At 41.8% G+C, this 14599-nt stretch overlaps 1 protein-coding gene across 3 annotated transcripts in view; it reads left to right on the top strand.

Annotated features, from left to right (window-relative positions):
- Nucleotides 1-13294, top strand: part of Nsun7 (NOP2/Sun RNA methyltransferase family member 7) — a 47491-nt gene extending 34197 nt beyond the window's left edge. For 2 of the 3 annotated variants that reach the window (XM_031342487.1, XM_031342489.1), the window contains 2 exons: nucleotides 9921-10044; nucleotides 10663-12334. In XM_031342487.1, coding sequence (XP_031198347.1) covers nucleotides 9921-10044; nucleotides 10663-11292 — 754 coding nt within the window. In that variant the 3' untranslated portion in view covers nucleotides 11293-12334. Of the gene's footprint in view, nucleotides 1-9920; nucleotides 10045-10662; nucleotides 12335-13107 lie in introns of those variants that run through there. The other variant, XM_031342488.1, reaches the window with a different exon arrangement.
- The last annotated feature ends 1305 nt before the right edge of the window (nucleotides 13295-14599 follow it).

Consider the following 14599-nt stretch of genomic DNA (forward strand, 5'->3'; position numbering starts at 1 on the left):
TTTTAAGATTTATTTTATTTATATGAGTACACTGTCGCTGTCTTCAGAAACATGAGAAGAGAGCATCTGATCCCACTACAGATGGTTGTGAGCCACCACGTGGTTGCTGGGTATTGAACTCAGGACCTCTGGAAGAACAGTCAGTGCTCTTAACTGCTGAGTCATCTCTCCAGCCCCTCCTTTGGAATCTTAATGTATATATAGTCTTCTCTGTCCTCCCAACCTGATACTTTCCTGTTTTTCATTTCACAGGCTGACAAGTTGATCACATCAGCACTTTCTCTTGTTGACTTTCCATTCTTAGAAGCTTCTGTTGCTAGCTGTCCTTGTGAGGTTTCTATTGTTTCGAGGAAACACCAAGAATAAATACAAGTAGGGAAGGAAAGGACTTATCTGACTTAACTTGCATATCATTAACTAGCCCATCAGTGAAGGAAGTCAGGGCAGGAACCAGGGAGCAGGAGCTGATGCAGAGGCCATAGAGGGGTGCTGCTTACTGACTTGCTCATCATGGCTTGTTTAGCCTGCTTTCTCATAGGTCTTCCAGGACTTACAGAACTCAGGGATAGCAACACTCACAAAGCCGAGCCCTTCTCCTTTAGTCATTGGTTAAGAAAATGTCTGATAGCTGTATCTTATGGAGGTTTCTTCTCAATTGAAATTCTTTCTTTTCAGATGACTCTAGTTTGTGTCAAGCATACATAAAAGTAGCCAGCACAATTGACCCCTTGTCAGCTTGATGTATGAATATATCACTGTTAAGTCATAACTTTTCCTTTCTTCTTCATCTGAATCATACATGAATACCAACATTATAATATAAACATTACATTTTAAAAGTTCCACAGTCATTAAAATTTTAAACACTGAAAAAGTCAGTCTCTTTAAAATATTCAGAATCTTTAAACTATTCAGTCTCTTTTAAAATCTTTGTAAAACTCTTTTAAAGTCTTTGTAAAACCACAAAATCTCTATAAAAGTCAAAGTCTCTCAACTAAAATCTCCAGTAAAATCAAAATTAAGTTAAATATTTTCTCTTCAAGAAGGAAGAACTAGGGCACACTCACAATCTAACAAAGCAAAGCCAGGCTCCAGCAGTGCAAACAACTCCATGTCCAGCATTTGGGGACTCATTCACATCTTCTGGGCTCCTCCAAGGAGCATGGGTCATCTCTCCAGCCCCTCAGCTGCTCTCTATGAGCCCTTCACGCATTCAAAACCAGTACCACTTGGGTGATTCTTACACTACCAAGTTCAGCTTGGTACAACCTTGGCCGCCTCGGCGCCTCAGAAACAGAGCGTCCATGTACTGACTCTCAGGAAACACTTCCCAGAAGATTTCACCTCAGTTAATGCTGGTCTCAGTCATCACTGCTCTCTCAGTTCCCACTGACCGACATCCATTGTCTCCATAAAGCAAATGTTTCACTTCAGTGGTTCCAGTCCTTTGTTAACCACAGCTGATTCCTCAGCCCAGATGACCAGAACCACAGAATCTTAATTCAAAAATAGTAAATACGCAAGGGCCTTGATCGTCTTAAGTAACTCTCAGACTTCCTCTGGAGCTTCTCAGGCCTTCAATGTTTGCATTTCTCTCAATATTCTTTTCTCCCAGCTTTCCACAGAACAATTCATCAAAGCTTTAACTACTCAATGGATTTTCCAGCTCAAAGGTTCAAAATCTCTCCATAACCCTTCCCCCCAAAACACGGTCAGGTCTGACACAGCAATACCACATTATTTTGGTACCAATTTCTGTCCTATTTAGGATTTCTATTGCTGTGCTGAAACATGTAACTTGGGGAGGAAGTGATTTATTTGATGTATACTTCCACATCATCGTCCACCATTGAAGGAATTTAGGGCAGGAACTCAAACAGGTCAGGAACTAGGAGGCAGCAGCAGATGCAGAGGCCATGGAGGGGTGCTGCTTACTGGCTTGTTCTCATGGATTGCTCATCCTGCTTTCTTATAGAGTTTAGGACCATCAGCCTAGGGATAGCACTATCCACAGTGGCCTAGACCCTCATACCCCCATTAATTACTAATTAAGAAAATGTCCTACAACTGGATATTATGAGGGCATTTTCTCAATTGAGATTCCCTCCTTTTAAATGACTCTAGCTTGTGCCAAGTTACATAAAACTAGCCAGCATAATAGTTGACAGTCAACCACATATCCTGAGAGTCCTGACTATCATGGTAGCTAAATTAAATTACCGTCTACTGAGAAAGAGCTCACCAGGGACATCATCAGATCAGTGATTGCACATGTGTGGTTCTTGATTCATCAGGAGTAAGATTTTTGAGAATACATTACAGCAAAAGTGATGTGATATTTGCTTTCTGTTCATGTAAGCCATGGTTAATTTATAATATGGTATAAAAATATACAATTTGTATTTAAAGACAGTAATTCAGATTCTAGATTGGTCTGACATTTAAGCTCAGGTTGGAAAGCATATATTCAAGAAGCTTGTAACTACTTGTGGAGGCAGTCAAAAGTAAGTGTGCATTCCCAAGGGAGATACACTCACTATATGTTCTATAGTAATGATTAATTTTTAAGATTACATTTATTTACTTATTCAGTGTGTGTGTGTGTGTGTGTGTGTGTGTGTGTGTGTGTGTGTGTATGTGTGTCACAGTGTACATGTGGAGGTCAGAATTCAACTTGTTGGAGATGGTTCTCTTTCACAATGTGGCTTGGTGGCAGGCACCCTTAACCATTGAGCCATCTCACTAACCTAAGATCATTTCTTAATACTCCAGTGTGGTCGTCTACCTTTTGCTTATATTTCCTTTTACTGGCCCCAAACTACTTAGTTCATTTTGGACTTGAGCTATCATGATATTAACTACAGACCTGTGTAAGTGCTTTACTTATAAATATCTCATGTGTAGGCAGGGGGGATTGCCCAGTGGGTAATGTGAGTGAGGTACAAGCATAACAACCCCCAGCACCCCTGTAAAAAGATTTGCATGGCTGCACATGTCCATAATCCCAGTATAGGCATGGTGGGCAGGAGGACAACATGGAGAAAGGAAGAGATCATGATTTTGCTAGCCAGCCAGACTAGCCAACCAATGAACTCCAGGTTTAGTCAGAGACTGTACCTCAGGAAAGGAAGGCGGAGTGCAATAGAGGCCAGGCCAGTGTCAATCTGTGGCCCCAGTAGATGCCATGTTTGGACACCCCCCTCCATACATGCACAGACACACACAGACACACACAGACACACACACACACACACACACACACACACACACACACACACACACACACACACACACCAATCTAATGTGCTAGAAGTATTAACCTAAAGAGAATGCTTTAGGGCTGGAAGAATGGCTCAATATTTAAGAGCCAAGTTCCATTCCCAGCACCTACATGGTGGCTCACAAGTCAGTGTAGTTCCAGTTCCAGGGGTCTCAACACTTTCTGACTTTCATGGGCTTTAGAGTGATTGTGGTACACATACTTAATCTCAGGCACATACATATAAAACAAATAAAAATTTTTATGAGAATCTCTTAGATACAACCATTTCTTTAGCTTGGTTTATAGTCTAGATTTCTCCAGGACAAAAGAGTATGCATAGTTTAAATTTATGCCAAGTTATCCAACTAATAGCCACTTAAAAATGTTTTTATTTTATGTTTATGAGGGTTCACCTGCATATGTGTATATGCACCACATGTGTGCCTGGTGCCTGCAAAGGCCAAAAGAGGGTCAGATTGTGTGCTGGTGTGTAGGTCCTGAGAACTGAGTCCAGGTTCCCTTCAAGAGCAGCAAATGATTCTACGATGTGCTGAGTCATCTCTCTAGTCCCTTCTCCCAAATGGTCATGGTCACTTTTACAAATCTGTTTCCCATGGCTTTATAGTTTTGTTTATAGTTTTGGTTTTTGGTTTTTTTTTGTTTGTTTGTTTTTTTTTGTTTGTTTGTTTGTTTTGTTTGGTTTTTTGGTTTTTTGGTTTTTCAAGACAGGGTTTCTCTTTATAGCCCTGGCTGCCTCACTCTGTAGACCAGGCTGACCTTGAACTCAGAAATCCACCTGCCTCTGCCTCCCAAGTGCTGGGATTAAAGGCGTGTGCCACCACTGCCCGGCTCCCATGGCTTTAGAACTGTTGAGTTTTATTAGCTGCACATCTTTACCAATCTGAAGGTGAGAAGATTCACTTTTCTTGTTGATGAAACTTGTGTTTATCCATTTCTTTTCCTTCCCCCCCTTTTTTTATTAATTTACTTGCTTTACATCCTGATCGTGTTCCCCCATCCTCATCTGTCCTCCCAGTCCCACCCTTACAAATCCCTCCCCCCTACTACCCCTTCCTCTTCTCTTCACAGTTGGGGAAGCACCCCTTGGGTAACCCACCCTGGGACAGCCAGTTGCAATAGGACTTAAATGCATCCTCTCCCACTGAGCTCCAACCAGGCAATCCAGTTAGGGGGAAGGGGATCCAATTGCAGGCAACCAAGTCAGAGACAGCTTCTGCTCCAATTGTTAGGGGACCCACATGAACACCAAGCTGCACATCTGCTACAAATGTATAGGAGGCCTAGGCCCAGCCTCTGGGTGCTCTTTGGTTGGTGGTTTCGTCTCTGTGAGCCCCCATAAGCCCAGGTTAGTTGACTTTGTAGGTCTTCTTGTGGTGTCCTTGACCCCTTCAGTTCACTCAATTCTGTTTCCCACTCTTCCACAAGACTCCCAGAGCATCACCTGATGCTTGGCTGTGGGTCTTTGCATCTGTTTCCATCTGCTGCTGGATGAAACCTTTCAGGAGAGTTATGCTAGGCGACTGTCAGCAAGCATAACAGAGTATCATTAACAGTGTCAGAGTTGGCAGCCTTACATGGGATGGGTCTCAAGTTGGGGCAGTTTGTTTGGCTGTACCCTCAATCTCTGCTCTGTCTTTATTCCTGCACTTCTTGGGTTGAAGGTTTTGTGGGTGGGTTGATGTCACCCTCCCTCCACTGGGAGTCCCACCTGGCTACATGAGGTGGCTACTTCAGTATCCAGATCCCCACTGCTAGGAGCCTCAGCTAGAGTCATCCCCATAGACTCCATCAGAGAGGTGAGCCTTCCCCGTCCCAGGTCTCCACTATTCCCAGAGATGCCCCCTCCAGTTGCCATTCTCACTCCCAGCCCTCTGCCACACTCCTCCCTACACTTGATCCCCATCACCAGATTCCCTTCCTCTACCCACCTCCAATGAATATTTTGTTTCCCCTTCTGAGTGAGATTCACCCATCCTCCCTTGGGCCCTCAGTGCTTTTTCTTTTTTTTTTATAGCATAGTGATCCCATATACTTTATAGCTAAGTCCACTTACAAGTAAATACATACTATGAGTGTCTTTCTGTGTCTGGGTTACTTCAGTTTGGGTGATATTTTCTAGTTCTGTCCATTCGCCTGCAAATTTCATGATGTCTTTGTTTTTAATAGCTTTAAGTCAAGATGATATAAACCATCTAAACAGTCCCATAACCCCTAAGGAAATAGCAGTCATTAAAAATCTCCCAACCAAAAAAAAAAAAAAAAAAAAAAAAAAAAAAAAAAGAAAAGAAAAAAAAAGAAAGAAAAAAAAATCCCAGAGTGAGATGGTTTTAGCACAGAATTCTACCAGACTTTCAAAGAAGACCTAATATCAATACTACTCAAACTATTTTTTACAAAATAGAAACAAAAGGAACATTGCCAAACTCATTCTAGAAGGCCACAGTCACCCTGATACCTAAACTACACAAAGATTCAACAAAGAAAACGAATTTCAATCTCCCTTATGAACATTGATGTGTTTACCTATATCTAAGGCCGCACATGTTTCCTGTTTACTGACTAAGCAGCACATTGTATGGAGTAAAGAATGAGATTCTAGAATAGAAACCCTCAAACACTTTTTAGAAAACAAGTAAGTTAATATCTAAAATTCTCATTGTAAGTTTAGATAATTGTAAAAAAATATTTTCCTGGAATATTTATTATTTTCAAAATATTATGTATAGGTTTTAAATGTTTCTCTTAATACAAAAATTCTATTAAGTAGACTCACATAAGCTTTGTTATTTGACTTGTGGAAGAACAGTAAACTTATGACTTGTTTTATAAAACCAGCTTTCATTTCAAAAACAAATTTGACTTGTCAAAGAAGTCTTATTTTATTCTTTGATTCAAATGAACATGTTAATATAATTTTGTGCCTTATAAACTTTAACCTAAGATACACAGAACTAAAAATTAAATATGAATAGAAGAAATAACAATGAATAGAAGAAACTCTGTCTTTAGGGAGTGATTGAGAAAAACAGAAGCGATCTCAGCTAGAACCCGGCTCATCCCCTGGCATCATCATACCTAGAGCAGTCAGTGAGCGAGGGACGCCCAACATCTCCAATCGGGAAGGGGGATGTTACTAATAGTGACAACTCCTCTCCTTGCCTCTCACCCAGCATTTTTGAAGTTGTGGGGAACACACTTAGGAAAGTGGGCATCTTGGTGGGTATTTTACAATACCAATCAGAGAGGAGGAAGAATGGGTCTGTACTTCAAGAACAGAGCTTTGCAGACTCTGATATCCTCTTTAAAATTCCCACCTTGGGCTGGAGAGATAGCTCAGTGGTTAAGAGTGCTTGGCAGTCATGAGCATCAGAATTCAGATCCCAGCAATCATGTAGCAAGTCCAGTGTTATGCATTACCTGTGCATTCCCTGTGCAGACAAACAGACTAGACAGACACACCAATCAAATAAAAGGTGTTATAAAAAGTCTTACCTAAAGCTGGGATTGGTGGTCCATGCCTATAATCCCAGCACTGAGGACTTCACCCAAGCTCTGCTGTGGTGTGAGAGAAGCCAGCCACATTCCTGAGGTGGTCCTTCATTTAGCTCCCTAGAGAGGTAAATCTTGTACTAAACAAGATAGGTGACCAGTAAGTGACAAAGGGCACTGTGAGTGGAGAGGAGGCAAATGTGGGTGTAATACAGAGTTCCTGTCAGTGCCTCAGTGGGTCTTTGTTGGGACTGAACATACTTAATACATGGACAGTACTTGGCTCAGAGAAAATACCCAATAACTTTAAATGACCATGGTAATTAATCTGTACATTGCATGTTCATGTACTCAGCTGTTTCTTCAACTGGATAATTGATCTTTTAATATTTTGTTATATATTAAGCACATAAGTAGTTTCATATAAATTAAAAATATTTCATGTTATTGCTTATTTTTTCTAATTCTATTCTTGCTCCCTCTTTGCTCCCTTCATCCCTCCCTCCTTCCTGTACTGGAGACTGGACCTAGTGTTTCACACGGTACTCACACTCCCACCTCCCTTAGCATTTCATTTCAAAAATATTTTGTTTTGCCTTTTTATTAAAAACTTGAACTTTTTTCTTTACAGATTTTTCCTCACGCATGGTTCTGGAAATCCAAAGTCCTAGAGAAGGCGTGGGCAGTGTCAGTTACTTGTGGGGCCTGTGGTGGAAAAAGCTCCGTACTTTGGGTAGTTGCTGGCAATCCTCCACATTTAGCTTCCCTGTGCCTGGGTGTCTTTCTCTCCTTACAGGAACTCAGTATTAGATGTAGTATTCTCTCATATTTGTGGTTGTGAGCCTAGCCTTTAACGGCTGAGCCATCTCTCCAGCGCAGATGTAGTGCTCTCTAACTCTCAGTGGGTCTGTTCTCCAGCAAGGCCTCCCCTTGAGGTTTTCAGTGGACTGAAACTTTGGCAGGGGGAGGGAGGGTTGCTGTCCACTACACCACAGTCAATTCTGTGGTTTCCCAGAATTTACTCTTCTCATTTGCAAAAGACACTCTACTCAACATCTCCAAAGGCCTTTATCTATTTCAAGAGCAATTATAAATCCGCATTCTCATATAACGTCAACTTTAAAAAAAAATCCCAAATGTCACCATCGAGATCAAGACACTGGGTGCAATAATATTTTATACTTAAAGAAATAGACTATAAACTGGAATTCAGAAACCATTTTTGGTGGGTAATTTTTGGAAGATGACTCATCTAATCTTATTTATGAATTACTACTACTTTTAGAATGCATGAATATAGCTAAATACAATAGCATTTTAAACAATTATGTATTGAATACTCAGTATGTGTCAGATGCTCTACTAGGTACCAGCAATTTATCAGTGAATTGAAACTAAGAACTTTTATATTAATGTTTGGAGATGAAAATTCTACATTGATAACAAGAATTGATTTCACTGAGTATTCTTTATACAAAAGTGAATAAAAAAGTAAAGGTAATGTCTGTTTGCTTAGAGAACATATACAGACTAGTTAAGTGCCTCATATACAAATGATCAGGACCAAAAGCACTCCAGAGTTTGTATAGTTTTAGATGTTGGGATATTTGTATGTACATGAGGTCGTGGGGTGGGGATCGAAGGCAAGTCTGTGCACAGTTCACTTACATTCCATATACATCTTATACAGAAAGCTGAGAGTAACTTTTGACAATATTTTAACGTACTAGTGTTTTGAATGTGATCTGACACCTGAAGTCAGATGTGGAATTTTCTACTTATGGCATCTTGTCAGATTAAAAACAGTTGACTGGGAGCAGTAGGGAGTGCCCTTAATCCAGAACTCTGGAAGCAAAGGCTATCTGAGCTTGAAGCTAGCCCAGTCTACATAGTTCTGAGCTAGCCAGGGCTGCATAGTGAGACCCTGTCTCAACAAACAAACAAACAAACAAACAAAATGGATTTGTGTACACAAAATCCCTCCTCAGGATGAGTCGGCTGGCTGTGAGTAAGAGACCCAGCCTACGGAGTAAGTTCCACTATGACCTGCTCTAATAGACTCTACGGTTGAGTCTATTGAGTCTACCCCTTTCCCAAGTGACATGTCCTTATTCACTGTTGTCCCAGTCACACAGGAAATAACTTGCTGAACACAGGGTGATTTTCAGGTTGCCAGTGATCTTTTATAAATAAACTTGCTATTAAATGAGAAACCAAATTTCAAAAAGAAAACTATAAAGACTAGTAATTAAAAAGTTTTTCTATTTGTTAGAAAGTCAGGCTCTCATGTATCTTAGGTGAGCCTCAAACTATGTAGTTGAGAATGACCTTGAACTTTGTGTGTGTGTGTGTGTGTGTGTATGTGTGTGTGTATATGTGTACATGTGTGTATGTATAGTGTAGTGTTGAACTTTCTGTGTGTCCGCATGCACATGCTTGCGCCCATGTGTGCACACATGCCATAGAGCAGATGTAATGGTGGTCAGAGGCTACCCCGAGAGTCGGTGGTTCTCCCTCGGTGTGTGTCTGAGGTTGAGTGTAGGTTATCAGATATATGCTTTACCTGCTAGCCCTCTCACCAGCCCTGCGGGTTGGTTTGTTTTGTTGCTTGTTTGTTTTGAGATAGGATCATATGTAGCACAGGAGTGGCCCTTGCCCTTGCTATGTATGTAGCCATGACCTTGAACTTTTGTTCCTCCTGTCTTTACATCTCAAGTGATGGGATTACAAGTCCGTGTCACTGGCCCCAATTTCTGCAGTGCTGAGGAGCCAACCCACGGCTTGCTGTATGAAGCACCGTACCACCTGAGCTACATCGCCAGTCCTGGTGCTATACATTTCTGATTGCTCTACTCACCTATTTTGATAACACATTAATCCTTAGAGAGGTTTTCAGTTTGTTAGAAGGTTGTTATTCTTGGCACAGCTATTTAGAGACTTTGGACATATAATAAATTATGAGCTAATATGAAATATTGAGCTTTCAACATCAAATTGTGGGGAAGCCAGTGTCAGCATGTTTTCTTATTTGAGTTTTTTTTTTCCCTTAAGTGATTGGCAAAATAGGAAAGAGATTCGAGGAGTACTCCCGTCCTCTCTTGTATGAAGAGCTATCTTAACTGTTGGCCGTCTCTCTTCCCCACTGCAGACTCAGCCCTCCTGTTCTCCCACTGTGCTCCTTAAAAGAGATAGAACTGTCTGTGGACAGATTTTTCAGATTGGAACCATCTGATATGACCAATGGCTGTTTTCTTTCTATCTTAACAAGAGAGGTAAGAAAGAAGAAAGCTCCTAACCCATACATACTTTGGAATTGAAAACAACAAACTCCCATCCTGAGGACCCACCTCGAGACCATTTGACAGTGGCTTGATTGTATTTCACTAGTAGCAAAAGGGCAAGAATGGGATTATTGCTGTGTGGCAAATAGTCTCTGCTCTTGATGATTCCCCTCAGTGTCTCTCCTTGACTCGCCCTCCGCTCCCTACTGTCTAGTGTTCTTCCCTAACAGAAGAAATAAGCAACAGGATTTTTTTTGGGGGGGGGGTGATTGAGACAGGGTTTCTCTGTGTAGCCCTGGCTGTCCTGGAACTCCCTCTGTAGACCAGGCTGGCCTCGAACTCAGAAATACACCTGCCTCTGCCTCCCAAGTGCTGGGATTAAAGGCGTGCGCTACCACTGCCCGGCAGCAACAGGATTCTTATGAGGTTTGTAAATGGGGAACTAAGAAAAAGCTATATGCTGGGGCTTCTGAGTTATATTAGGAACTAAGGCCTAAAAACCATTTACTTTAATATGTTTTGTTTTTCACTAAATGACTGATAAATATTTAAAATTTGCACAGCGATGGTAACCCCTCCCACACTAACAACTGCTTGCTTCCATTGCAGCGAGACCCGTCTGAGACAGTGTCAGTGAAAGATGTTTTGGCCAGGGCGGCAGCCAAAGGTCTACTGGAAGGGGTTGAGGTTGGGAAGACACTCAAACGGGACAAGAAGAGGAAAAAACCGAAAGCACCACCGCCCAGAGCTCCTCAGCATGGGGACCCAGTTCGTGACCATTTGGCAGTGGTTGGTAATGACACCGGCAACCTCCAAATGAAAATCTCCGAGTTCCTGCATCGAGAAAGCAAAATAAGTACTGCAGCAAGAACATCTCTCACAGCAAAGGTTGAGCCTCAAGTGGGCACTTCTTCCCAGATCAGAAAGCCCAGCAAGCCTTTATCCACTCCACTGGTGAGGAGTGTTCCCAGGCCGATAGAAAGGCAGACAAACTTTGTGAGAGCTCGGCCAGAAGGCAAAGTGATTCCTCTGAAACCGATCGAAATCGTTCTGCCTCCAGTGATGTTTCCACTGAGTTCCCAGGGGCCCAGGTTTCAGATGCCAGCCACCCATTTTTATTACCGCTTCATTGGATCAAAGGTTGGTGCGCTCAGCCATCCTATAATACCCAGAAGAAAGGAGAAGGTTAAGGAGAGCATACCTTCCTCCCTCGTCAGGCACCCTAGACCATGGCTCTGACTGTGTGGCCCTCGTGGCTGGGTGGCTGGGCTTTGTCCACGTTTAGACACTGTTACACAAGATGCTGGTGCTTTTGGTCACTTAGCATCCTCTAAAGCAAGATAACCTCCAGAGAGAGAATGAAGACAGATGAGGAGTAACACTGGAGGGCTAAGTTAAGGTCTCATCAGCTCAGCGCTAAGAACCTGTTTTAGGAAGTCCAGTCACAGACTGCATCAGAGATTAGGCCTTGTCCCACTCTTGGGAGGTTTGACGTGTGGGCAGAGCATGAGTGTCTTACCTGAAGGGAACCAAGGGTCCCTTCCAGTAGGCCGACTGGCAGACTTGACTGAGGGCCTTGGTAGAAAGTCCTGAGATACGAAGGATGCTTTTCTTTCCAGCCTGCTCCAGCTCTAGCCAGGAACCCGAGACCACTCTTTAGCTAGGCAGTTACTGTAGCTGGAACCTCTCAAATCCCAATGGAGGCCAGCTTTTGCCTTAAGCACCTTACTGCTCCCGAGACAGGACATGTTCTCTACTAGGCTGAACTTTGAGTAGAGTAGGAAGCACAGGAAATCCCAAGGGCCAGAATGTGCACAGTCCAGATGTTCCTTCAGAAAATGTTTCTGGAGAATTTCCAGGATCCCAAGTAGACTGAGCACGGTAATCCTTCCCTTCTGTTTATGCCAAACATTGTTGGAAAAGGGACAGCAAGCAAGTTTCCACCTAAGGATTCTTATTCTGAGAAATAGGTCAACTGTCGGACAGAAGCAACATATCATTGAAGAAACTCAGAGGTTTCTGATTCTATGCAAAGATCAGGTATCAAAGCCAAACGTACAAGTCATTTCAAGAGCACACAGGGATTGAACCTTGGTAACTCATTTCTGATGCACAGTTAGAATATACTGTAGCACTATGTTAATTACATTAAACATCAACTACTCTTAGCTATAGTAACCATTGCCTAGCAATACTGATATGATTATCATTTCTGGGTCTGATTTTTCTTTTTCATCATGGCAACAGAAATTGTTTGACATTAAATAAAGTTATGATTACAGTTCTTATTTTTATTTTTAAAGTTTAGACACATTCAGAGTTTCAATGTAAAGCTTTATCTTCAGAATGCAACTGCACAGGACTGGGAGGTCAAAACGCTCGGTTCAGGTAGCAGGGCTCCAGTAGACTGGGGTTTGTCTCAGCTCCTGTGGTCTTTTTTTTTTGTCTCACTTGAGGTGGGAAGAACGGAGGTGGGTTTGCTTTTCATAGTACAGTTTTATTTTAGCTAAAGATTTATAGTTTTCATTAAAATGTGAGTAAAGAAAATGAGTTTTATATTTTAAGAGGTTTCCATTTCTATTGTGGAGAGTTTTTGGTAGTTGATTCTTTAAAAGTACTGAATGTAGGGACTGGACAAATGGGTTCCCAGGTCTAGCCTAGGCTGAGCTGCACAGTAGATCCTGTCTGGGCCCCTGCTGAGAATGTACCAGGGGCCACTTTCCATCCCCAGCTCTATAAATCACAAGCCTGCACTGCTTAGATATTTTATCAACTACGCATCTCTTTAAATGATGTGTTTTGGGGTGCAGCTTTATCTGCCATTGTTCAGAGAGGAACTGCCACTTCATGCCAGGAATGGGGGGCTCAGGCTGAAAACCTTCACTCTCACCTATATTTTCTGGGTTAACTCTCTTTGCTCCATAGCGGTTCAGGGCATTTTCTAACCTCTAGCGGCATGTGGTTCCTGCCACCATGTGGGTCTCTCCTAATATGTATCTTGGCACTAAATTAGTTTTCTCTTTGCACATTCATGGAGATTCTGCTCTTCTTTAGGACTCTTCTAGGGAGGACAGGATCAATAATTTCCTGATAAAGTAAGAAGAAAAACAGGATAAAGGCAACACAAAAGAACTATAGTGAAGACCGCTGAGCACACTGCCTTTTAACTGGCATTTTACCTGCTTGAGCTTCATAAAGTGTTGGCAAAATAAAAAATAATCAAACTACTATAGTATTCAAATACTGCCGTAATGATTCATATTTTTATTTATTTACTTTGTGACACTGGGGGTTGAACCCAGAGCCTTGCCCCAAACAAGTTCATATTTTTACCTGAAATGATTTACCAGTGTAAACCCCCTGAAAGCAAGGTGAAATGCTATTCATTGAGAGCTGTCTTTAACAGCGTAAGAAAAGGTAGGGTGTGCAGCATACATCCCAGGAGGCGGATTGCCATGAGTTCAAGGCCAGTCTGGGTTACAGAATGAGATCTATCTCAAAGACCAGACAACACAACAACACAGCAAATGAACAAAACTTGGGCACACACTTTTATTTGTTTCCTGTATGTCAGGGTGTTAAAACAGACCCAACTGGCCTAGCTATTGACTTTCATTTTGGAGTTAAAGGATTCCCCATCTCTGTTCCTTAATCTTAGAGAAATGAAAGACAGACTACGTGTGCGTGTGTGTGTGTGTAAAAGATTGCTTACCAAAAAACTCCAGCTGCTGACAAGATGGGTTTCTGTGTTCAGAATGCCACTTCACTTTACTGACTAAAAACGTTCAAGTAACTACTTCCTAATTCTTAACAAGTGGGAAGACACAAACACTAAGGAAAGCAGAACCTCCCATTACTAAAGTGATTAAAAAAAAGTTTAATTTGAAGTAAGAATAATACAGAAAATAAAATTATTGGAGAGACACTAAATTTGTACTTGTTTCTTTATATATGTGGCCTGGCTGTCAGATCAAGGAGTCAAAAGTTTTTATGCAGCCACATTTATTCCCAGGACATTTTATATGTAAATGGTAACACAAAGCAACAAGATGTCCTTCCAGGGGGAAGTGGCTGATGTGGCTGCCTGGTGATGTCACCACCTCAAAGTGCCAACCTTTCCTCCCATCCTTTTTAGGGACTAAACTTGGATCCCTGCATGTTGTACAAGAGCTGTACCACTGGGCCACGCTACCAGCATGCCAAAACAGGTCCAATTACTTTTTTACTGGCTGTAAACACATCAGATGTTAAACTGGGCCAACTAGAGAGCTTTTGGTTTCATTAAACTGTGCTAATGTCAGGGAGACGTGGTTTTTGAAGTCTTTGTGTTGAAATGCTCATAAAGCGAATGTGCCATACACTAAGGGGAGTTTTGGGGGCTACAAGTTAGGAGGCCCAGTTTTGAGTAGTTTGTTATGTATCCTTCTTAAACACCTAATGTGGATTTAAAAAAAAAAAAGTAGCAGTGCCAACAGTTGTATCACCAAGAATTTGCTTTAATGGAAATGGGTCTAATGTCCCTTCATGCAGTAAGACAGACAGACAA

Source organism: Mastomys coucha, unplaced genomic scaffold (assembly GCF_008632895.1).
Source record: "Mastomys coucha isolate ucsf_1 unplaced genomic scaffold, UCSF_Mcou_1 pScaffold22, whole genome shotgun sequence".
NCBI lineage: Eukaryota > Metazoa > Chordata > Mammalia > Rodentia > Muridae > Mastomys > Mastomys coucha.